Raw genomic sequence first — 24,948 nt, 5'->3', positions numbered from 1 at the left:
ATTTAGACTTTGTATATTGAATTGTTGAAAAAACTCGCCCCCAATAAATTCAGAAAATTGCCTACTTACCAAAACGAGTTTAATACTTCCACACAAACCAAACACTGACTTTAAGAAACATTAACGCGTCACCTCTTTGACCCATAAAAAAACACCCTCCTCAGTCCTCCCTTCTTTTTTCCCATAAGCAGTCAGCAGATATGTATTTATTAAGGCATGTGCGTACTTTTAAAATAGTAGTACGTAGCAAATTTCTAAGATAGAGACACATCAACCTCTCTTCATAAAAAGTCAAAATAAGGAAGCTTCAACAGATATACATTATAGATCTTGACATATGACACTAATTGTATTTTATTTATTTATGTCTAAACTCTAAAGACAGTCTTCTATATATATCAAAATCAAACATCTAAGTCCAGTCTAAGGAGAAAACTTTATACTACACTCTTTTGTTACATCCACCTCCCTCTTCTTCCATGGCAGATCATCAAAGAATCCATCCAGTTCCAGAGCCAGAACAGGAGCCACCACCAGTTCAAAAACCAACTGTTCCTTTAGTGCCACGTGGCTCTTTCAGATCAGAAAAAGGTGACCCTGAGAGACAGCAATTAGAACCACCTTTGAGAAGAAGAACAATCCCATATTATCCACCATTAAAACCACCTAAGAAAAGAATCTGTTCTTGCAAAAGATGTTTGTGTTGCACATGTTGTCTGCTTTTCCTTCTTATCATAATCATTGGTGCTTTAGCTGCTGCTTTTTACTTTGTCTTCCAACCAAAAATACCAAACTACTCAGTTGACAGCATGAGGATTACACAGTTCAATTTCAACAATGACATGAGTTTATTATTTGCTACTTTTAATGTTAACATCACTGCAAGAAACCCCAACAAGAAAATTGGAATTTATTATGAAAGTGGTAGCCATTTGAGTGTTTGGTATACTGGTGTTAAACTATGTGAAGGATCATTGCCAAAATTTTATCAGGGTCATAGGAATACAACTGTTTTAAGCTTGAATTTATCAGGACAAACAGAGAATGCTTCTGAATTGTTGCAGTCACTGCAGGTTGATCAACAGAAAGGAAGTATTCCGTTGAATCTCAGGGCAAAAGTTCCAGTGAAGCTCAAAATTGGGAAATTGAAGCTTATGAAATGGAAGTTCTTGGTTAAGTGTAGGCTAGATGTGGATAGCTTGTCTGCAAATAATGCTATCAGGATTAGGAATAGTGATTGCAAGTTTGGTTTTAGGCTTTAATTGATGATTTATATCGTCCATTATAGTCCACCACTATTTTCTTGGATTTTTTTTATTTCGTTGATTCTTTTCTTCACAATTATATGTTCATCTTTTCTTTTTTTCTTACATATGTTTTTTTTTCCAGTATCTGTGGACACTGTTGTACTCATACTATTTTGTATTGATATAGTAATAAATTATCTGTTCTTTTCTTTTTTTGGTCTTACTGGATTATACTAAATGAAATTTAAAAAGAAAAAAATGGTGCGAGTTACTCTATAATATATGCAAGGTTTTGTGTGTACGTTATCTAAATGATTGTCAGTAAAATATTTAAACTCCGCAATAAAACTGGATTTGGAATATCGAATTGAATTGCTCAAGTAATTGCTATTTTAATAGCTTTCTTGTGAATAAAAATATATATATTCTAATTTTTTAACAAGTGTACCTCTTGGTTTTGCTCTATGCCTTTTATCTTTGGAGATGCCATAAGGTACAGTATGTATTTACAGAACGCAACCTGCAGAGTTAACATCCAGGTTTTCGTTTTATAAATCTTAACCTATGCATCTAGTTTCTACATTGTATGTAATCATGTTGAATGCAAATTACTATAAGTATTTCAATCTTTAAAAATATGAAATACAATCACTTTCAGCTTCTTGCTTTGAGTATTGAACTCCAAAGATGTTCAATACTCCGGGATGGTTGCAATCTACATGGTTAATTATAAACGTGACAACAAATGAATTGTTTACATCCTCCTATCTGAAGAGAGCAGATAGTTTCTGAACCTTTAATTATTGAGTATTCATTTTGCAGAACAGACATACACTGTATATAAGAGTACTCAAGGTTTATATTGAGCACATGCATTTGTTGATATGCAAATTGGAATTAACTTAATGGCAGCTCCAAATCCAACTGTGTGCTTAAAAATTGTCAAGAATGAGCCAAAGATGTCATAATTGTAATCTACATATCAAGTGTAGGGAAGTAAGGACTTAATAGGATAAACGCAGTCCTCAATTTTTGTAAAGAATTCTATCCTCTCAGTCGAGTTTTAAATGGTGTCTCCTATCATTACACGGGTATTATATGCTATTGCTCCCTGCATTGAAGTGAAACTCCAATTTTAGCACCATGGAATCAATCTTAGAACTTAAAAGAATAACTGTGACACAGGGCCTAAGAGTAGGCTGTAGGGATGAAGAACAACATCTGCTTCAAGTAAATCAATGAAACAAAAGGTTGCAAAGCATACAATGTTCAAAGAAAAAAAGGTTGCAAAGTGTGCAACCACAACTAGAAAATCTAATCCTCAAACAAACTGCATACACCTTAACAAATTGTCCGATGTTTTTAAGTTGAAGCAGCCATAGAAATCGTGTGAAGGCTTCTAGGTCCAACTCTGCCACGACCTATTCCAGCTTGCTGGTTGTCAGAAGAATCCCTCTTCTTCTTCACATTCACTCTTCTTTTGCCTTCTTCCATGTCATGCCCAATCTCAGATACCGCATGCCTTTGAAATCCTAGAGGGCTCTTGTTATCATCTCTACTGTAGGATTTTGAAGTAGGCCAACAGTCAGTTGAATCAGCTGAATTAGGTTCCCATGAGGAAGGGGAAAGCCAGTTTTGCTGACTGCCAACAATGCTGTTGCTTCCTGAAGATTCTTGATCTTCGATGTCAGTTCCTCTTCTGAAGGTTACATACTTCTGTATGCTTGGCTCCATTAAGTCATCACTCACTGCAACTTCAGATTCCATGAATGGATCCTTGATCGCTAACCTCTTCTTGTTATCATTCTGGTTAAATTGCTCACATGTGGGAGGGTTTCTTCTCCTGTCATCGGAGAAAGCACTGGACAGATTGGAGCTAGTGGTTGAGTTGAGGTCAGCAACTGCATCAAGAATTGAGCAAGCTTTTGTTACACAAGGTGGTAGGGAAAATGCAGGGGTGGTGGTATTGGTCTTTTGATGGAAGTTTTGGATGTCCTCGAGCAATAGTGAAGTATACGATTGAGGTGGATTTGAGAGAGTTTCAGGATTGATGTCTAGGTCTCTAGATAGCCTTAGTGACCTGCTTCTCTGGGGTTTATTATGGCTTTCAGGTCCTGAAACAATCACATTCATTGCAACATTCCCTGCATTCTGCTGCTGCTCCTTGACTTTCCCATTGCATACAGTTTCTGTATTCAATTTCTGCGATAGCACACCAATATTGATATTAATTCAATTGATCAACTACCCCTTAATCCCAAACTAATTAGGATTGGTTACTTGGTTATCTGAATCCTCTGTATTCATTCGGTTTTATAGAGGTCTATATCAGATATATTATTCATCTTTATTAGGATTCTTTAAATTTCACACTTATTCCTACACAGGTATATTGAGACTAAAATCAGTTTATGTTCTCAAAATTCACACTTAACCTTACACAGACCTACAAACACAGAACTCATGTCAGACACACAATCAGTTTTTTTTCTAATACAAACCATAGCATCAAAGGTGACTGGTACAAGCAACTATTTGTCAGTATATAAATAGGCTAACTAAAACAAGATTTAAGAAAGTAATTATATCTAGAAACTAATAAAAAGAGCCAACCTGGGAAGTGACATTATTGTTGACAGGCTTCAGTCCTGGGACGGGCATTTGCTCCAATACAACATTGGTATCAATCTCAGTAAGAGGATTTCTTCTGTAAGGAGATTGTTCTTGTTTCCTTGAATTACTGCGGCTAAGGGACATGGGCTGCTGTTGATTATTATCTCTCTCACTCAACACCTTTGCATTCACTCTTGCTGGTGACCGAGCACGCGGAGATGCAGCAGCAGTTCTTGGTCCATCAGCAGCACCTACATTTCTCTTCACTTGAATCCTCTTAATAGCAGCAGCAGATATATTGTCAGCACCCACATCTATGCTCTTATCCATCACCATAGATGTAACAGTAGCTGGCACTGATACCATCTTTCCTGGCCTACCACCATTATTTCCATTAGCATTATTCCCATTAGCATTACCAGAAGCCACATTTCCACCATTTGAGGTTGTAGTAATTGGTGATTCTGATCTTCTACCAGGAGATCTACTCACCCTTCTACCTCCTCCACTGCTGCTGCCTCTTTCTCTACTACCCGACCGCTGCTGCTGCTGTTGTGTCTGGTCTCTTTCTCTACTCGGGGTTCTCCTCCTTCCCTTAGACGGAGAACTAGGCGTCCTAGGCTGGCGCGAGCGTTGCCTATGGCGCCGAACTCCATCATCCTCACAATCCACTACATTTTCTTGCAACCCCTCATTTCCATTCTCATTCTCAAAATCAAAACTCCTCTTTGAACCAGAGTACTTTCTACTCCTTTGAGGATTCCCATTATTATCAGATCCACTGGAACCCAAAAGTCCAGTTTTTCCAGTGGATGAACTCCTGCTAAGCCTGCCACATTGTATCAAAATAGCATCCACCTCTTCTTTAGTACAACTTGAAGTCCTCACTGGAGCTGACACTACAATCCCATTCTCTTTGCTTGCTCCAACATTGTTGTTGTTACCATTTTTAGCAGATTCAACTACCTCATTAGCCACCTTTTTAACACTAGCCTTTTCTTCTTCAGACTTTCTATCCACTTCATGGCTTTTTCTGTGTTTGATAACAAAGATTTCTTTTTTCACATTTTCTCCCTCTACCTCTTTCTTGTTCTCCACTTGGGTGTTAGGTTTGGTGATTTCTTGCTTTATGTTTGGAACTACAGTGGTAGAAGTAGATTTAGAAGAAGAACAAGAAGTGTTCTTCTTGCTCAAACAACTCCCCATTTTTTCTCCCCAAGAATGGAAAAATTCAAAATTACAGTGAGTGGAACAATGAAGATTGAAAGGTTTTGTAACGGCAGGGGAAGAGAAAAAGATAAATGGAAAAAGGGAAAAGGGGTTCAGAGTACAAGAAAACCACTCAATTAAAAATTGAGAACTTTATGGGGTAATAGAAATAGATGCAGAAGAGGCATTTCAAATTTTGACTTCGGCGGGCTGCGGGGTAGGGTGGGGGGAGGCAGTCTGTCAATAGAGCCGTTAAAAGGTATCTTTATTATTATTTTTCAAAATATAAAATAATTAATAGTGTCACCTAACGTGTGATTGTTTATGTTGTTTCAGGAATAAAAACAAAAGTTACTGCTTTGTAATGCTATTTTATGAAAGTATGTTTGGGGAATGATGGGAATCTTGATCCATTTTTTGGATTAGGGAATCCTTTAACGGTCGTCTGACCAGTGGGTCACATTAGTTTTCTGGAATTGAAATGCCTTGCTTTGGTGATGAATTTTGTTTTCCTGTTGTACTTGTACGATTTTTTGTGTGATGTCTTATATTATACAGATACAATCAACTTAATTAGGGATTAATGGGTTAATAACGAAACAAAAAAATGAACCTACCTAATATAAGTTGGTGTCAAATGATCTGGAGAAAGTAAGATAATCATGTATCTGGGATATTAATTTGTTTAATGTTTAGATGGGTGTAATGGTTATAGTATTTTAGTCTAAGTTCGGATGGTGCATAATTTCTCCAGGTTTCAGTCGTATTTCATTTTTGCAATTGGTTTCGTTGCTTGCTTTTAAATGATTGAACATTGTAAAATACATCAAAAGTAGGCAACTTTTGGAAGATCGTTCAAATTTCGTCACTTCTTCCATATCAATACATTAACATTTTCAATTTTGAGAAGTACTACAATGTTTGACATAATTTTAGTATGTTATTTCATAACATTCAACAACTTGATTTTAGTTTGTTATGTGATGTTCTTAATAAGTCAAAATTGTTTCTTTATCAAACTTTTTGTTAATCATTGGTTTGATGTTTTTTAACAACTGCTTTTACCGTATAATAATCAAAATTAACATGTAAACACTGTGTTCTAGTGAAATTAAGTTTTGTACCTAAGATGGTCTTGAATGCCAACGATAAGACCTAGGACGCTGTGAAAGAAAATAAGGCTCCGCTATTAGGCTCTGGGTTTTGACTGGCTTTTAAGATTTTTGACTATGCTACATTTGAAGTAGAGAATGAACCATATCTAACTTACCATGGTTAAATCATTTAATAAGGTGAGAATTCATGTATTAATTAACCGTGATTAAGTAAAAGAAACATATGTGCAAACGCATATCATGCATCCATTAGTTGGATGTAAACATACGATGAGCCTAAGTTTTTACCAAGCGGGCACTCTTTGCTTAGCTCTTTGATATATTTCCTAATGATTTTTAGTTTTCTGGATATGTAGGGGAGCTAAGTGTGCGAAAATCATACTATTTACATAGGTCAAATATTATTTTCTATACAATATATATTCGATTATGAATATCCTTACTAAATTCCTGGCTTCGCCATAGCTAGACATTGAATGTTGGTGCAATACCAGAACTTGGAGGGATGCTGCTAACTGTGTAGGTCTTCTCCAGTTTTGAATTTCTGGAACCAAGCATATGCCGTATTCATTCTTTAACCACTCAAGTTTTGCTATCAGGTAACTCAGAGAATGTACAAATACTGGGCCTAAAGAAGGTTCAAGCCCATGCATCAAGGAGCATTTACATACCTAAATATCTACCAGAATGTGCTCTCTCTCTCTGTTTGTACTTTCAAATAAATTGGTCACATGACTCAACACTTGGCACTTTATCATATTTACTTAGAGAGCAAAATAAACTGGTCACATGACTCAACCCTTTGTACTTCATCATATTTACTTAGACAGCAACCAGACCTAGTTAAGATCAAACAATTTCAACCATGAAGTCATTAAACTTTCAATCAGGTCAAATATACTAGCAAACTTTCCTGCCAAATCATCATAAATTCACTGCAACTAAAATCACAAACACTGAAACAGTACACAGATGATATATCTTGATACAGAAAGTACCAATTAACTCATATTATTAACAGAATTCCACAAGAAGGTCCAACTTAAAAGACCAAGATCACATTACAAGAGCTGGAAACTGGCAGCAACCAGGAAAACAAGATAACTAAACCAAACGGCAACATCAAAATGCAACAGGGAAATACACAAAAGACAGCCTTTACTGGATATAAAGGGAATTACTAGGAACAGCTCCGATGTGAGACTATTATTTAGGACATAAGGAGATTAACTCCACAAGATATTGAGCATATCATCAGCCCCATTATTGCCAAGAAATTATACTTCCTGCACAATGGTAAAACCATAGTAATTAGCATTCAAACCATTACACACCATTTCTTGAAATTTTCCGCCACCACCTCCCCCCCCCCCCCCAAAAAAACCCACCCAAAACAAAACCCCAAACCATCACCACCATCATAACAAGCACATGATTAATTCAATTAATTTTCTTATGCTGGGCATTAGCCCCAATTCAGGACTGAAGCATGGTGGTTGTTGTTGGGCATTAGGCAAGAGCAAAGTGAACGATTCGCTTCACTGGTCACAGGTCAAAAGGTTCATAACACAAAGCATTGTTCTTTTCTTACTTTGACATTTCCGGATACTCAAATTTGTAAGTGAAATCAATCTAAATGATAATTTGTAATTGGAAAAAGAATTCATTCAAGGAAGAGAGACTAACCCAATAGTAAGACGATTTTGGGGATCACCAGTAGAATAGCCAGTGAAGTAGAAAAAGCGACATACAATATAAACAGCTCCAAGTGATGCACAAATCAAGGGGTGCCTAATTCCTCCAACAATCATCAGCATGAAAAACATTGGCATCATTTCTAATGAATTCTGATGACCCCTCTGCAATTACCACACCAATAAATCCATATCATTTCCTAAACTATAATTAACAACATCGCCAAATATATATATATATATATATATATATATACATACTGCCTCCCTTTCAATTTAGATGAGGTAGTTTGACTCGGCACGGAGTTTAAGAGAAAAGAGGGAGACTTTTAAAACTTGTAGTCTTAAAAGCTTAACGGGTAAAAGCTTTGTGGGGCATATCAGTATGAAACGGGGGGAGTATTTTAACTTATGAGAAAAAAGGGAGACGTATTAATATCTGATGAGACTAATATGAATACATCTCAGGAAATGAAAATTCGTAGAGGACAATTTTAATACTAATGGATTTTAACTTTTGTTATTAATAAATCTTTATTTTGTTGACTTCTTTGTATATTTACTTCCTTACATTTGAACCCGCTTGATGAAAATCCCGGGTTCGCCACTGTTTCTCATAGGGACACTATGAGCGTCAGTTTTTTAAACGCACATTTATCTGAAGCACATGGCTTCGCTCATGAAGCGACGACCCTCAAGGTGAGGCGAGGGCCGTCGCTTCATGAGCGAAGCCATGTGCTTCAGATAAATGTGCGTTTAAAAAACTGACGCTCATAGTGTCCCTATGAGAAACAGTGGCGGACCCGGAATTTTCATCAAGCGGGTTCAAATGTAAGGAAGTAAATATACAAATAAGTCAACAAAATAAAGATTTATTAACAACAACAGTTAAAATACATTAGTATTAAAAATGTCCTCTACGAATTTTCATTTCCTGAGACGTGTTCATATTAGTTACCATAACAAATGTTGCTTTTTTATCTAAATAGAAAGCAACTAATATGATGAATATTCTAAATACAGAAATAGAGAGCAAACCTGAACACAATTAAAGAGCTTAGCATTCTTATTTTCAGCTTCAATTGCATACATTGTTGGATAAGAAACCTTGTACCTGTTTAAGTATTTCCAAAATTAATCACTATATTTAGCTCCCAAACACAAAATCACAAGAGGTTTGGGATAATTTTTAACAAAAAAGTAAAAAACAAATCTTTAGCTTCAAATGACAAAATCACAAAAGGGGTCGGAAAAAATCAAGAAATACGCAGAATAATGACAAAATTGAGTGAAAGTTGTGTACTTTTTGCGAGCTTTGCCGACTTGAAATGACATCCAGAAGTTGAGGAAACAGTAGAAAACAAGAACAAGAATTACGTATCCATATTCTTTGGGGAGCAATTCAACTCCGGCCATTTGGGTTTTGAGAGAGAATTTGAGAAGTTTTGGCAAATGATACTTTGCTTTGTGTTGAGGTGAGGTTCTTGGGCTTTGGTTTATATTGACTTATTCCAGATCTCTCTGGATTAAAATAAAAAAAGGTTTATGAATGTATAATATTGTTTGGCTTGTTAGCCAAGATTGCTCAAATTGGATTTTGACTTTGTCTCTTTGTGTTCCCACGTTTGACTAATACTACTAAGGCCTGCACCTTCCTCCACTGTCAATTCTTAAACCTTTTTAGTGAGAATACAAAAGTTGGAAATGTTACTAGAGGTAGCCAGGTAGGTGTAAATTTAGAAAATGTAGATTGTTACACACTATTCATTTTTAATAAGAGTATGAACTTATTTATATCTATATCTATATTATTATAAAAGCACGAATGTTAGGAAGCTAAATATTGAGAGACGAAAATATCCCGATAAATTGATCGATATTTTTGCCCTTTAAAGTTAATATTTTTGTTTTGTAGCAATTTAATGATGGGTATAAATATAATTTTGGGTTAGGATTAAGTAACCTTTTTATGTTGCTATTCTAAAATATAAAAAATTTCTTCAAAGAAACAATTCCATAATTGGGTAAAAGACTCCTTTATACCCGTCCTAATCAGAATTTGATTTCTACTACCAAATACCAATTGCCTTTGAACTCTAAGAAATCAACCCGTTCAAACCAAAATAAAATAAGACAAAAAATTTCTCCAAGCTATATTTATTACTCAATTTATAATCTAACCATAATAAGCACAAAACCTAATACGCTTGGCTTAATCGTTATTTGTTTATTTATTTTTAAAATTTAAAATGATAATATTTTACTTCAATAAAATTAAATTATGAAAACTGAGATCAAACACCGCAGGAATATAACTACTTTTAATTCAATTTTTGACATTATTGTTCATTTATTGAGATTAGTGTTTCTTTCGATCTTCTTATTATATATAAGTGAACAAATGAATGATAATATATATAATTAATATTGGAGTGAAAGAAAGTCAAAAGAATCAAACAGTTATAATACATTGCAAATGATTCAAAACCAAATTTTGATATAAGAAATATATTTTACAAATCAAAATTTTGATTGTACAGCTTTAGGACGTCATTTAAAACTTTGTGAACTATTTATAAGAAAATATGAAAAAAATATTTTAGAAAAATTCAATTGCTCTATTTTCGTATTGCTCTAATTTTGTCTTATAATAGTCTTTTTGCATTAAAAAAAAAAAGAAAATTGATCTGTTTTTGGTAATTAAATTTATTTTATTAATCACCATGAAGAAATACATAATCATAGCTAAGCGATCACAACTTTTATCAAAGTACATCTCAGCTACTCAAATAGCATCCCTAACAGAAAGCTATTGCTAAAACATAAGTTGTTGTACTATGTTCCTAACTCCATGTGGAGCTCTAAGATTACAAATATAGGCAATTTCTCTAGCAATACTATCAAGCTTCTGCTCTTTTGTTCAAAGGTTCGTTGGTTCTTTCAATGTATATCGCATGCACACGTTCTGAAAATTATCTTTTTATATGTTATGTAGGAATATTACTTATAGACTATTATGAGCAGATTATGTTCATTTTATTCTTTCTATAATACTATTTGTAACAACTCTTTTTTATATCAAAAGGACAAAAAAGATGCCAACAATATAATAGAGTGGTGGTGCTAAATACTAGGAAGCAGAATTAGTTATTTGGGATGAAATACTTATGGGGAACCTTATATAAAATTCAACTTTTACCACAAAAAATGAATGATATCCTCTTAAATTTGTCCGAAAATAGCACATAGTCAAATATTTTCAAGTGTTGGACTATATTTGATGTAACGTATTTTATTACATTGACTATTATATGTCGCATTTTCAAAAGGAATATCAATATCGACAATAAGAGTTCCAATCATAACAAGCAGCCAAAGTATCATAAGGGAACAAACACAAAAATATCGTATATAAAGAAGTATAAGGTAAGATACAATTATATTTTTTTTATGTCTATACTATTAATACATATATCATTTACAGGTTCAGACGTGATGTCGAATTATTTTAAATTCAAGTATAATGTAAGTGTAATAACATTTGAAGATTGTTACATTTTCTTTCACATCAATTGTTGCATTTACGTGAAAAGTATAGATATTAATTTAGATATTAATTTTTTCCTTAATATCTATAAAAAATTAATTGAGAATTTACGTGAAAAGTATGAATGTCAAAATTTTAGCGATCGAAAATCAACGTGCAATTGTTATCGTGCAACGCACGTTCATAGAAACTAGTTATTATAAAAGCACGAATAATTTATGTTAAATGTTGAACAACTAAAATATTCTCAAAATATTAATCGACTTTTATGACCTTAAATATTTGTACAATTTAAGGATATAATTGTAAATCGCCCAAAACGACTAAAATATCCTCAAAATATTAATCGACTTTTATGACCTTAAATATTTGTACAATTTAAAGATATAATTATAAATCACCCAAGACTAGAATTCCTTTTCGATTTAAACTACACATATGCCGACCCTACAAAGTTGATTTTGGGTTCATTTGAGACTTTATCGGTTTGGACTATTCCTTTTAACCTTGAGTTTGGATTATATTAATTGGTATGACAATAGACGAAGTATTGATCTTGTTTTCTTCTTTGTTACTGACTTTTTCTCAAGTAGTTTATGTATGATAAAATTTTATTATCTAAAAATATTTCTGAAATATTAGTCGACTTTTAGTTAAGGATAAATATGTAAATAATCTAAGTCTGAAATTCCTCTTCGTTTTAAACTACACATACGCGACCCTACAAATCTGATATTTGTCAAATTCTCTTGGACATTATCATTTTGAACTTTTTATATTAATTGGTATCACAACCTAAGAGATCAATGGGAATAGAAGACATGATGGAATGCTTTTTGATTTCATGGGAATATAAGACATGATGCTAATGGGTATCTTGTAGCATATATTTTACCTTTTTTTTTTTAATCTTATCATTAAAAGAGATTTAAGCCAAATAATAGATAATAAACCAAATCAAGTTTCAGCCTTTTGAATTTACAAAAACACAGGTCGATAAATTAGACTTATATTAACAACTACTGGAGCAAGTTGTAATGGAGCGAAGCCGCTTGATTAGATGCAAGATCGGAAGTTTATAACTTTTGACACAAGATATTTTGTGCATCGCACAAACATAGAGCCTAGTTTAATATAAAAGCACGAATATTAAAACGATAAATGTTGAATGACAGAAATATCTTTGAAATACTAATAGACTTTTATACCCTTCTAATGTTATAATATTCTTCAAAGAAACTAATTTATATATGATAAATCGTCATATAGACTTTGCCTAATATTAGGACTTTGATTTCGTTAGGATATTTCACGCAATGAATACTACTGGCATTAAGGTCCACATATATATCACATTTACTTTTGCCTAATATTAGGACTTCGATTATAACTAAGATATAGTTCAACAAGGAGTCCTACTGGCACATAAAGATATTATAATTGTCGTCTTGTTCATCTACAAGGATTGTGATCAATGATCCATAACGGGTCTGCTCAGGGGCGGATTTAGGTTATGCCAAACGGTGTCACGTGATACCGCTTTGCCGGAAAATTTTACAGAATATACGTATATGAAAAAATAAAATTTCACTTGTATTTTCTTTAAAGTGACACCACATAACGTTAAGTATTTAGTGGCTCGTTGGCCAAGCACTGCATTTTTACTGTAAATGTCAAGGGATCGAACCTAGACACGTATATGTTTATGTGTAAGTTTCTAAATAAAACCTTACTTTTTAATACTCTCAAGAAATCAACTGTTACTAAACATTTTGACGCTTCCAATCATATTAAGTATATAAATGAAGGTAAAATTATATTATTGAAAAACTGTTGGTCATCTCTCTCACCATCTACGCCAACTTCTGTGGGTCATCAACCGTTATAAGTTGCCTTGTTATTTTTTCGTTTATATTTTTCGTTGATTTTTTTAATATATTTGTTGTTTTCTTTATGAGTTGAATTCTATAATTTTATGAAAAGACCTTTTAATGTGATGTCATTTTGGTAATTTGTTCATCTATTTAGCTTTTTAATAGTGACACCGTTTACGAAAATTTTTGCGTACGCCACTGGGTCTGCTACTAAAGAGCCAAAAATATATTATTTTGGTTCATAATAGGACTTTTTTTATATAAAAAGAATAGAAGAACGTAAAGAACGGTAGTTTTCTTTGTCTTAGATATGTTCTTATTTGATGTTTAATTTGGATATTTGTTTTTGTAAGGAACTAATAAATATTTTATATGCTCTCTAGGTGCACTGATTGTATATGGATCTTGGAGATCGATGACGATCAATGCTAACAAAGACATGATATTGCTCAACAAATTAATTTTGAAGACAGATTTACAGGTCTTCCCATCATGGGGATCATCACTTATGTCTTAGTTTTTTATGGGTTATTTTAATATTTCTTTACATGTTTGATGTGTGAAAGTTGTACAAATTTACCAAGGGATTCACTGAGCAAATTTAATTCCACATTAAGGTCAGCTAAATCCAGAAAATTAGGATATTTTAATTTTTACTATAATAGAACTAAAAAGTTTCATTAAGTTTGCTCCCGATAAATATGAGAGTTTCCAAACAAGCAAGTAAATTTTAGCTGTACTTAAGTCTGAAATTTGAGACGATGATCGATGTGCAAGCTAACTTTGTAATTTGTATGTCCATATATCATCCTAAACTAAAATAATTTACCAAAAGGGTAAAGAAACTGGTAGAACATTGTTGAAGGAAGGCGTGGATACTTAATTTTCACGTAATCACGTCAATATTATCTCAGACTATACTGGTATCTTGCCGTTCCTTTTAGGTGAGAATGTACGTATCACATTGTCATCTAATTACTATTAAAAAAACAAGGAAAACCGACCGCCAAAACCGACCGATGTTGGTCGGTAATTAGCAAAATTCGACCGAAAATCGACCGATTCGTGGCGGTCGGTAATCGTAACGTCGGTAGAGCTAACCGACCGACTTTGGTCGGCATTTTCGACCGATTTTGGTTGGTCAATTAAATTCAAAAAAATAATTGCCGAAAAAAACGACCGAAGTTGGTCGGTATTTTAATTATGTAATTAAAAAATACACCATCTAAGAATCGAACCGGGGCTTGTACTATGGAAGAATACTATTCTACCACTAGACCATTGGTGTATTTTATTTTAAGACTGTCTTTTATTTCATTTATACTCTTTAATTGTATTTTTGCACGAAAATAATCGATGTCGGTCAGTTTTATTAAAAAATAAAATTACCGACCGAATTCGGTCGATTTTTTAAAATGATCGGCCGAATTAACCGACCGATTTTGGTCAGTTTTTTAATATTAATTTTAATTTATTTTAAATAAAAAAACGACCAAAGTTGGTCGGTTTCTTGAAAAATAAATTTTGCGGGACTCAAAAGTAGTTTCTCGCATTTTTGAAAATTTGGCTGATTAAAAAACCAACCAAAATCGGTTGGTCGACCGTGGTCGGTTTTTACCGACCATAAAACGCTACACTAGACGATAATTGATTTTTATTTCATAATTCGTTCAATTTTTTATGGGAAGCTACGAATGAGGAATGGAAGTTCATCTCTTTGATAATATTTCAAGATAAAAATCATTTACCAAACTGGAGTTTTGGGTTGATCACAATCAAAGTGAAAGTATGGTTGCTTTGATTTAAAATGTTCTCACGCATATATTGCCTTCTATAAACTTTTATGCTATCGGTATATGTATTCTATGTCTGCATGTATATATTAAACTATGTAAAACTAATTAAGTTATAATCTTCCTTTCTTTATTTATATTAAGTAGCAATTTCTTTGTAGCAAGTGCCGGAGCCAAGATTTTATACAAGGAGATTCCAAAAGGCACTAGAATGTCAAACTTTTGCGATAATGTAAAATATTTGAACCCCTTCGTCACAATACTGGAATCTTTTCTTACATTCACTATTAGGCGCGTTTATTGTTATACAATTCTAATATCTACTCCAATCTAACAGTACTTTTTTTTTTATGAATTCTAAAGAGTTACGTGTGAAGCACGTATATAGAGACTAGTTTATATATATATATATATATTAAGTCGACCGCAGTACCGTGGGAGCAGATGCATCAACTTAACCTTACTTGCATCCCCCTTAATTTAAATGTATATGAGAATTTGGTTATCTTAATCCCCTACTCTGATATCTTCCCGTTTTTCTTGTAAGAAAAATCATGATCATGTTTCCTGTTACAATTTATAAGCAAATGACTACTACTACTACTACAGTACCACACAGTGGATAACAAAAAGAAGGGGACAATGCCATCGGATTCTACAAAGCAAATGCAGACAGCTCCCAATTGAGCTCTTATTAGTGAAACAAGAAGGATTCCATATTTTCCAGTTTTTTTGTTTCATATATGAAGAGAAGTAAACGAAGGAGTATGCGGCTATACTAATGTAAATTCGGAAGTGTGAGAGATACACATATATGAAGCCAATCCAATAGAAGAAGAAGTAGTCTCCCACACATTGGTACACTAATTTTGATCGAGTTGGATGAAATTTTGAGATAGTTTCTAAAATATAAGAAAATTAAGATTTCTTCAAATTGAACCCGAAACATATTACGATAGAAAAATAAATTAAAGAAAAAGACTCGATAAATAACTTTTTGAGTAATTTCTAAGCATGGAACAAAGAGGTAATTTAATTTTTTAAGGATCCTTTGGTTATAGGGATTGAAATATTAATTCCGGCATAAAAGTTTAAATTATACATTGTATTTTCAAATATTAATTCAATGAACCAAAGAGATCACTAGTACTAAATAAACCAAGGATTATCTATTTTAGTATTATAGTTTCAGCATTATAATCATAGTATAACTTTATCCCAAACAAAACGAATCCTAATAATAGAAGGATGATAATATTTCAATTAAGCTAACAAGGGCAGGCATTAGTTTGACGACAAAATCGCAATTGTGGTAAAAGTTAAGGACTAGTTTGCACTTTACCAAAAAAGGCCAAAACGCTTTATATATTTGTCCCGTGGCCTTTGTCTTGCTTCCCAACAAAGCGCGTTCCTTTCTTCCAAGAATCACTGCTATTGCTAAGCCCTATTTGGACGCAGCAGTTATCGTTCCAACTTTACAGTTATGAGTTAACTACTTCATCTCTCACTCTCTCTGTATTTATCTATTTTAGGACATTGCTAGTTTGCTTCATATATTCAGATAAAAATGGTTACAATATGTTTAGAATGTTGCTATTTTTCTTTCAAATGTTGTGATCATGAAATGGGGTTTTGCAGAATATGACAGAAATGGAGGTTGATGATGAGGGTGAAGCCATTCTTCGTGAAAAGAGCCTTATACATGTTATCTTTTCTTGGTCTTTTAAGGATGTCCTTAACAAAGACCTTTATAAAGACAAGGTTTGTTTTTACTGCTATTTTCCCCTTTGTCTTTTACAGTGTAATGTCAGCGGTTAGTTCTTGTAATTCTTGCTTTTATCCCTTGGTTGTTTTATTTTGTGGCATTTGTGACCGGGGTTTTTACTCTTAACCTTAATAGTATCCAAATTTTAAGTGAGTAGGTGCAGAGTACCTTAGCATATTTATGTATTTATGTATCATGTATGTATGTAATGAATGTGTTCATGTATGTAGTGGATGTTCAGCTGCTGCTATCATATGGCATCCACCCCTGATTTTAAATTAAAATCATTTCCCTATTTTGTAAACTTGGTTAGTAAAACATGATACTTGTTGTAATTTTGTTGTTTGTTAGACTGAATGGGTGTCTCATTTTCACATGTGACTTGTTCTTTTTTTTATTTTTTTCACAATATGAGTTGTGCATATAGAAGCTATGGGAAAAGGCATATGAAATGTGGATTATATTGCTTATAGTACTTGTTAGTCTTAGTCATGAATTTGGACAATGGGCTGCATTTCTTGTAATAAAAATCTGTCTCTCAATACGTAATTTGGGCAGCATTGCTAGTATAACTGATGTTGTTAATGTTGCACATCAGATGTTGAAGATGATTATTTTATATACCTATGTCAAGACAAAAGAAAAAAGTGCATTAGCTTCCGTGATGTTTGAGCATATGTATTGTGGTTCTCTATCTTAAGTATATTTTAGTCTTATGATCTTGAGTTATCCTTTAGGTGAAAAGCATCCCTTTGACATTTCAGTCCATCACTTTGTATATGAAGTCATTCGTCTTCCCTCTTATAGAGGAAACACATGCTGATTTGTCTTCTAGCTTTGATAAAGTGGCAAGTGCATCGACATGCAAAATATTTTCTATTGAGGAAGCGGAGAGCAATAAGCCATCTGATAAATGCTTATACATTATTGAGGTGGAAAAGAAAGAGATTAGTAGTGATGGCAGAGCATATGAACCTGAGACGGGGGATCTACTTGCCATTACAGATGTAAGACCAACGTGTGTCGATGATCTAAACAGACCGACAATATCCTATTTACTTGCTCTGGTTCAACGAGTGACAGATGGGAAAGATTATATCAAGATCAAGATCTTTTCATCGAGGCCCTTCTTGGTTGAACAGGGCACTCTGAAAAGTCACATAAAGGACTCTTTGTTCTTGGTTTCTCTTATAAATACGACAACAAATACACGCATTTGGAATTCATTGAGCTTCGGGCTGGAAAGGCAAAACTGTGAAGTCATTCGGAAAGTACTGGAACCTGGATTTTCTGTGACTGTAAGCTTCATACTTTTCTCACTTGTTATTGTGCTCAAACAGTCTTACCTGAATGATACATCTTCACATTTACTTATGAATTTTCACGTCACTATTAGATGACCTTTTATCAACCAAATTCTTCAAACTGTTACTTTTTCATTCTGTACATAACATGAAATTTTTGTCTTCTTCTATTGCTTTTGCAGGGTAAGGAAAAATGTAATCTCTGTTTGCTAGGGGAAGTGTATAGATTATGCAGATCAAAGATCCTTGCAACAAATCGGTCAATCAAGCTTAATGATTCCCAGCAAGAAGCAGTGTTGAACTGTCTCGCGACACAATATTGCCATCACGAGAACACGACTAAACTAATCTGGGGTCCTCCTGGAACAGGGAAAACGAAGACAGTTAGTGCATTGTTGTTTCTACTTTTGAGCCTCAATTGCAGAACAGTAACTTGTGCTCCAACTAATGTTGCAGTTCTAGAAGTTTCTAGACGAGTTTTGAGGCTTGTGCTGGAGTCATCTGAATTTTTGACTTACGGTCTAGGGGATATAATTTTGTTTGGAAACAGAAAACGAATGAATATCGATAACCAAGATGCGCTGCTTCATATTTTTCTTGATCATCGTGCTAAAGTTCTAGCAAGGTGCTTTACTCCTGCCTCTGGCTGGAATTACTCATTGCAGTATTTGATAACACTACTTGAAGACACTGAAATGTTGTACCAGTTTTATTCCATAAATGGTCAAGAAGAAGATGCTGATGCCGAACTTTTTCAGCAATATTATAATAATGCTAATTATGATAAAGAAAGCCTGAAAAAAGAGGACAAAACACCGAGGTTATGTGCTGAAGACTTCAAGGACGAGTGGAACAAGAGACTTTGGCAAGTCATTTCCAAAACAATAAAATTGAATGATGAAAGTCAACTTGACCAAGGGTTTTGTCGGAACAAGAAACATTCAAAATCTGTTCGTAGAAAGTGTCGTAATGATTTTCATCAAACTAAAGAAAGGTTAAATTTTGAGGACTTTGTGACTACCAGATTAAATTGCAAACTGGAGGCTTTTACTTTCTATGTTGTTAACTTTGTCATGCACTTGCCAACTTCATTCCTGTCTATGGTGGTGGCAAAAGACATGATCAAAGCTGTAAACTTACTTAATTCACTTAGTAGTTTATTGCAAAGTATTACCTTTAAGGGTAGAAGCTTGAAAGAAGTCTTTGTTAGAAACAAAGAAGTAGAGGGACAAGTGACTGGCGGCTCTTCTGATGTAGAATTGGCCAAACAAGAGTGCCTTAAGATACTCAAATCCCTTCCTAACAGATTTTTTGAAGCTGAAGATGAGTTCTCAATAAAAAATCAAATTTTAAAAAATGCATGCCTGATTTTCTGTACTGCTTCAAGCTCCTTCAAATTGCATGAGGCAGATGCTGAATTGCTGGTTATTGATGAAGCTGCTCAGCTTAAAGAATGTGAGTCAACTATCCCTTTACAGATTCCTGGTCTCCGTCATGCCATACTCATAGGGGACGAGTGGCAACTGCCTGCCATGGTTAAAAGCAAGGTTGTCATGTGCTACTTTAAATGGTACCTAATTATAAAATTACTGCACAGAAAGAAAGTAAGATGTCGTTTTCTAATTAGGTTTGCGAGGAGGCCAAGTTTGGGCGGAGCTTGTTTGAGAGGTTGGCACTTCTGCGATTCAAGAAACACCTTCTTAATCTTCAGTATAGGATGCAGCCGTCAATTAGTTCATTTCCCAATAGAGAATTCTACCAGAATCAGATTGTAGATGCTCCAAATGTCAGAAGTGCAGGATATCAGAAGCAATACCTTGAAGGTGAAAATTATGGTGCTTATTCTTTTATCAATGTAGCATGTGGAAATGAAGAAGTTGTTGATGGGCATAGCATCCGGAACATGGTAGAGGTAGCTGTAGTTTGTGAGGTAGTTGCCAACCTCTTCGAAGGTACAGTAAGTTTGATTTAATGGCATTATCAAGTGAAGATGCACAATAGATCAATTCCAAAATTATTGGTTTCCTGATTTTTTTCCTGTTACAGGATTCATTGCCTCGGGAGAAAAGATTAGTATTGGTATTATATCACCATACAATGCTCAAATTGCTGCAATCAAAGAGAACCTAGGAACTAAATATAGTACTGATGATGAGAGTGACTTCTTGGTGGATGTCCGATCTGTTGATGGTTTTCAAGGAGGTGAGAAGGATTTAATAATAATCTCCGCAGTACGCTCCAATGCGAACAGATCAATTGGCTTCCTTTCTAAAAGTCAAAGGGTTAATGTAGCACTAACTAGAGCAAGGTATTGCTGTAACTCAAGATACTTTGAATTTATTATCTCGGGGGGATTGTCCATGGTTCTGTAAGAAAGCTTGCTTTTTGCAGGCATTGCCTCTGGATATTTGGCAATGAGGCGACACTAAAAAGCAGTGGTTCTGTTTGGAAGAAACTTGTACATGATGCTCGGGTTAGGGGCTGCTTCCATGATGCTCATAATGACAAGGACTTGGTGAAAGCTATGGCAGCTGCCTTGATAGATATTGACCTCCTTGACATTAAAATACGCCTTTATTCAGTACTTTTTCAAGGAACAAGGTGGAAGGTATGCTCATTGACTTGAGTTTCTAAAGCAGAAATTCTCCTAAATCAACTGGCACTGCACTTCTACTTATATTATTTTCATTAGAAAAATGTCTTTTTACTCATTATTATCTAAACTGTTGTCCTATCAGTGCCACTTTCCTATTCTCCAACAACAACAAACCCAGTGTAATCTCATAAGTGGACTCTGGGAAGGGTAGTGTGTACCCAGACCTTTCCCCTACCATTGTGAAGGTAGAGAGGTTGTTTTCCCTTATACAGATTTTGTCACAGGGCGTGAGTAAGCCTTTAATAGAATTAGAACCTTACACCTAAGTAATGTTGAGCGAAGTACAACTACTAGGCTGGACACCAATCCCATGGGACACAAAATTCAAGATGTTATTGAACAGCATAAATAATAGTTGAAGGAAATATTAATTAATATTTGAAAGTTTGATAGACAAAGGATCTAAACAAAGGTTAGTTTAGTAGTGAAAATATCATATCTAATTTTAGACTTGATATTACATTCTTAAAACTGGGTAAAATATATAAAATAAATTATCATTGGAATAGTGTCTGACATTTTAGGGCATACCAATGAAGAGTGCATTTATAAATTGAAATGGAGATAATACGCTTTTTATTTTTTCTAATTTATTTTAAAATATGTGTCAATCGATGGGGGCTAGAGCTTAGGCAATAGATAAAGACCAGGGAAAGCAATGCCTTTCTCTATATGAACAAGATTAATTGAGTAATTACAACAAGTAAGTTATAATTTCTTTTTGCTTGTTATAGACTCATAGGTTTTAGGGAATTGTTAGTGCTCCTTCCATCCTAATTTTGAAGATTCCATTTGATTAACCCGAAGACTGAGCCAAAAAGGGTGGGGGGGATTATGCTAAGGTTTGTTGTCAAATGTGTTTAATTTATGGTTAAAATGTTGTGGAAAAGCGACGTAGATTCTTCAAGAACTGTCACGTAAAAATTTAATTACCTTTTTTTTGGGTAATAAACTGTAAAATTTTACCATTGACGAATGAAAACATTACATCTATAGAGCACTCAGAATTTTTAGCCATCCTTCTTAACTACTAAGCATCCTACAACCCAGAAAAAAAAAACCTGATATCTAAACACTACCGTAAGAAACAACCTAACTACATATCTGTGTAATCAAGGGCCTACCACTATAGCCTTTCTTTGTACATTTATAAAGATCTATCCTTTCCCTCACTTCCTTCTGTATTTGTGTCACCACTCATCAGTATGTACATGTATTTATTTGAATTTCTTCCAGTTCCTTGCTCTCCATATGTTATATACTATTGCAGCCCATATAGCTGTGACAATCTCCTTGAATTGCTTCCAATGCCTTCCTTTAACCCATTTCAAAGTCTCCTGTATGTTCTGTCTCTGCAGTTTGATCCCTGACCACTGTTCTATTCCCTCTTGTACCTTTGATATCCACTTACATTCAGAAAATAAGCGAGCTTGATTTTCTCTCTGTGAGTCTTCACATAGAATAATTGATCATTCTCAGTTGGTATTTGCAATCTATGCAGCCTTTCTTTTGTAAGCAGTTATTCCTTGTGTGCTAGCCAAACAATGAACCTGTGTCTCGGTAACATTATAGAGCTCCATATTAGGTCTGCCTCTCTTAGTCTCTGTTGTGCTCCTATCTTACTATTATAGCTTCTCGTGGCTGAATATTCTCCATTGGAAGTCAGTGTATATGTTCCATTGTTGTACCATTCGTTCATAGATTCTTTAATTACCATTATTACTACTATTATTACTATTATTATTATTATTTTGGAATGGGAACTAGTTAATTTTTATTTTTATTAGGTAGTGTTTATGTAAATGTTGAATTCTTGGAAACAAGATGTTTCCTTTTTGAGGAAACAGGTGTAAAGACAAATAGGGAGAGTGAGTAAAATATTTGTTGGAGTAGTTTGATCTGTCAGTAGTTCACCCATTGTTGATCTTCCTCCATTGGTGGAGTTGGCTCCCTGTTGTGTTGCAGGACTAATTGAGGCTTCATCTATTTCATTTACAGGTAAGTGTTGATGATAACTTTTGGAAAGCAATGGAGAAAATTAAAAGCATAGAAGTCCGTAAGAAAGCAATTTCCATATTGATGAAGCTTTCTAGTGATTGGCAATGGCCTCGCACTGAACATATCACTGTCTTAAATGGGATGTCTACTCAACTCTTGGAGCTCTGTCCTATTGATGGGCTCCTTCATATTGTTCTGACTCTTGAGACCGTTATGGAGACCTCAAGCTATGTAGATGTCATGCGGGTTTGGGATATTCGGCCACTGACAGAGATACCAAACCTCGATCCTTTGCTTATATTGTGCAAGCAGTTTGATGCTCTTCATTTGAAAGATGAGTTATAGCCATCCGTTGGAAGTTCTTCATCATCAGGTAGGTTTATCTTGAAGAGTGCGCGTGTTTGCATATGTTAGAGCGTGTGTTTAACGTTACCCCAAATCCCTTCTGAGCCCAAATCTATGTCAGTGTACATACAGTTTGTTATAGGATGAAACATAGTAAATCTTTTGATTCTGGAACAAACTAAACTGCTGTGTGATAACGTAAGAAAAGCTTAAGAATGTAGTTGTTAAGGAAGTTCATTTAAACTTCACAAACCTGATCCTGGTGTTTGACTACCAAAGGCATGCGCCAGCTCCAAATTGATCTTTTAATTGCCTAAAAGCTGAAGTAGTCGTTTGGTGACCTTTCTATGCAGGTAATAATCTTGAGGTTAGAGCATCTGATGGCTTGAAGTTACGGAAGTGTGCATACATGATATATATACAAGATTGGTAGGGCATTTTTTTGTAGAGATGTGGAAATGATACAACTTTTTGAGACACTTTTTTTAATGTGCATAGATAGGATTGGTTTGACTCAGTATAGAATGGGAAAAAGTTCTCTTAATGTGCATTGATAGGATTAGTTTCATGCAGTTATTGAATGTGGAAGAAGTTGATACGGGAAATCTTTTCGAGGGGCTAGAGTATTATGTTGTCTACTTTCAGTTTGCAGCTATCCCATCAATGGAGCTAACCACATCCCTTGGTTTGCATTTATGTCATTTCTCAAAGATCTCACCATTTGAACTCGTTTGTTTTTGTTTTTAGCCTACGTAGCTCGAGCTTCTTGTAGTTTGACTTGTCAAATCCTTTTCTTGAAGCAAAGTAATTTAAAAGAAACAAAGCACATGAGATTCAACCCAAAAATCTTGGTGCCTAATTGGTGGAGCAAATTAGAACATTATAGATCTCTCTGGAGATATTTATACAGCTGATGTAGGACTTTGTACATTTTTAATAAACTATTGCCAGTGCCTAATTATAGGGTTTGTGCGTGAAGTGAAGATTTTTATATCTATTAGCTTTTGTTTGGTTATGTTTTTTCCCTCGACAGAATTAATATGTGAGAAACTCGCAGTGACTCCAAAAAAAGAAAGGGGAAATTTGATCCTTTTTTCCTTTATGTAGGCTCCAAACAAAGGTCAACCTCCACCGAGAATCACATAGACCGTATCCAATGAAATTCCATCTGGGGATCAACTCCGGGAAAAAAGAAAAGTACATCTTGCTAACTGGGAGACTATAATCACACCAAAATCACTTGGGGGACTGGGACTTTATAATACAACTGAGAAAAATCATGCAATGCTAGCAGGGTTACTATGGCAATTTTATAGGAGTGCCAACTCCTTGTGGGTTAAAATTCTTCAAGCAAAATATGTTCAGCGGAAACATATCAGGCTAAGCCATCTGATTCATATGTATGGAAAAGTATGACCAAAGCCAATGGCCTCTTCCAAGCAGGATTGTCCTGGAACATAGGAGATGGTACAAAAATCAACCTCTGGAATGACAACTGGCTTCCAAACCATAACTGTCTGTGCAAAACAATCCAGGTCCTCCTACCCCACAAGGAGGAACAATTAACAGTATCATCAATTCTATCTAACCATTCGTGGCTTCTGGATAGGTTATCCTTATCTTTACATCCTGATACAGTAGCACAAATCAACCACATTTACATCTCATTCTCAACAAACAAACCTGACCAATCATTCTGGAACCAAACATCTCTTGGCAACTTTACTTCAAAGTCAGCCTATTTGCTCCAACTACAGATCACCAACCAACTTTCACCACCCACCCCTG

At 34.6% G+C, this 24,948-nt stretch overlaps 4 protein-coding genes across 9 annotated transcripts; 2 read left to right on the top strand and 2 right to left on the bottom strand.

Moving 5' to 3' along the window:
• The first annotated feature begins 404 nt into the window (after window positions 1–404).
• Window positions 405–1,457, top strand: LOC104106705 (NDR1/HIN1-like protein 6). Its single transcript, XM_009615310.4, has one exon. It carries the CDS (start codon window positions 480–482, stop codon window positions 1,260–1,262), a length of 783 nt encoding a protein of 260 aa, XP_009613605.1. The 5' UTR covers window positions 405–479; the 3' UTR covers window positions 1,263–1,457.
• A 998-nt stretch (window positions 1,458–2,455) lies between these two features.
• On the bottom strand, window positions 2,456–5,212 carry LOC104106704 (uncharacterized protein At1g65710). The gene is made up of 2 exons (XM_009615309.4): window positions 3,861–5,212; window positions 2,456–3,449 (listed from the first exon to the last, which is right to left on the bottom strand). The coding sequence occupies exons 1-2, from the start codon at window positions 5,064–5,066 to the stop codon at window positions 2,610–2,612; spliced, it is 2,046 nt and encodes a 681-aa protein (XP_009613604.1). The 5' UTR covers window positions 5,067–5,212; the 3' UTR covers window positions 2,456–2,609.
• A 1,950-nt stretch (window positions 5,213–7,162) lies between these two features.
• LOC104106702 (uncharacterized) lies at window positions 7,163–9,466 on the bottom strand. The gene is made up of 4 exons (XM_009615308.4): window positions 9,182–9,466; window positions 8,917–8,992; window positions 7,871–8,043; window positions 7,163–7,470 (listed from the first exon to the last, which is right to left on the bottom strand). Exons 1-4 carry the CDS (start codon window positions 9,292–9,294, stop codon window positions 7,395–7,397), a joined length of 438 nt encoding a protein of 145 aa, XP_009613603.1. The 5' UTR covers window positions 9,295–9,466; the 3' UTR covers window positions 7,163–7,394.
• A 6,957-nt stretch (window positions 9,467–16,423) lies between these two features.
• On the top strand, window positions 16,424–23,861 carry LOC104106701 (uncharacterized). Of its 6 annotated transcripts, none has more exons than XM_018774314.3 (9): window positions 16,424–16,572; window positions 16,731–16,905; window positions 17,595–18,155; window positions 18,344–19,708; window positions 19,789–20,113; window positions 20,208–20,469; window positions 20,553–20,769; window positions 22,816–23,188; window positions 23,514–23,861. In XM_018774314.3, the coding sequence occupies exons 2-8, from the start codon at window positions 16,753–16,755 to the stop codon at window positions 23,158–23,160; spliced, it is 3,228 nt and encodes a 1,075-aa protein (XP_018629830.1). In that variant the 5' UTR covers window positions 16,424–16,572; window positions 16,731–16,752; the 3' UTR covers window positions 23,161–23,188; window positions 23,514–23,861. The 6 variants fall into 6 exon arrangements, with proteins under 6 accessions (XP_018629830.1, XP_018629831.1, XP_009613602.1 ...); XM_018774315.3 differs by having other exon boundaries at window positions 16,473–16,579; XM_009615305.4 differs by having other exon boundaries at window positions 16,495–16,579; window positions 16,731–16,853.
• The last annotated feature ends 1,087 nt before the right edge of the window (window positions 23,862–24,948 follow it).

Source organism: Nicotiana tomentosiformis, chromosome 2, assembly GCF_000390325.3.
Source record: "Nicotiana tomentosiformis chromosome 2, ASM39032v3, whole genome shotgun sequence".
In the NCBI taxonomy this organism is placed as follows: Eukaryota; Viridiplantae; Streptophyta; class Magnoliopsida; order Solanales; family Solanaceae; genus Nicotiana; species Nicotiana tomentosiformis.
This window is presented reverse-complemented; position numbering and strand designations above follow the sequence as displayed.

What these genes read in the sequence shown, in the direction of transcription:
- LOC104106705 (XM_009615310.4), top strand. Translation starts at nt 480, where the DNA reads ATGGCAGATCATCAAAGAATCCATCCAGTTCCAGAGCCAGAACAGGAG.
- LOC104106704 (XM_009615309.4), bottom strand. Translation starts at nt 5,066, where the DNA reads ATGGGGAGTTGTTTGAGCAAGAAGAACACTTCTTGTTCTTCTTCTAAA. An exon ending in ACAATAATGTCACTTCCCAG is followed by an intron (nt 3,450 to 3,860) that starts GTTGGCTCTTTT and finishes GTGCTATCGCAG; the next exon opens with AAATTGAATACAGAAACTGT.
- LOC104106702 (XM_009615308.4), bottom strand. Translation starts at nt 9,294, where the DNA reads ATGGCCGGAGTTGAATTGCTCCCCAAAGAATATGGATACGTAATTCTT. An exon ending in GTCGGCAAAGCTCGCAAAAA is followed by an intron (nt 8,993 to 9,181) that starts GTACACAACTTT and finishes ATACTTAAACAG; the next exon opens with GTACAAGGTTTCTTATCCAA. An exon ending in CAAAATCGTCTTACTATTGG is followed by an intron (nt 7,471 to 7,870) that starts GTTAGTCTCTCT and finishes ACCATTGTGCAG; the next exon opens with GAAGTATAATTTCTTGGCAA.
- LOC104106701 (XM_018774314.3), top strand. Translation starts at nt 16,753, where the DNA reads ATGATGAGGGTGAAGCCATTCTTCGTGAAAAGAGCCTTATACATGTTA. An exon ending in CTGCCATGGTTAAAAGCAAG is followed by an intron (nt 19,709 to 19,788) that starts GTTGTCATGTGC and finishes TTTTCTAATTAG; the next exon opens with GTTTGCGAGGAGGCCAAGTT. An exon ending in TTCAAGGAACAAGGTGGAAG is followed by an intron (nt 20,770 to 22,815) that starts GTATGCTCATTG and finishes TTTCATTTACAG; the next exon opens with GTAAGTGTTGATGATAACTT.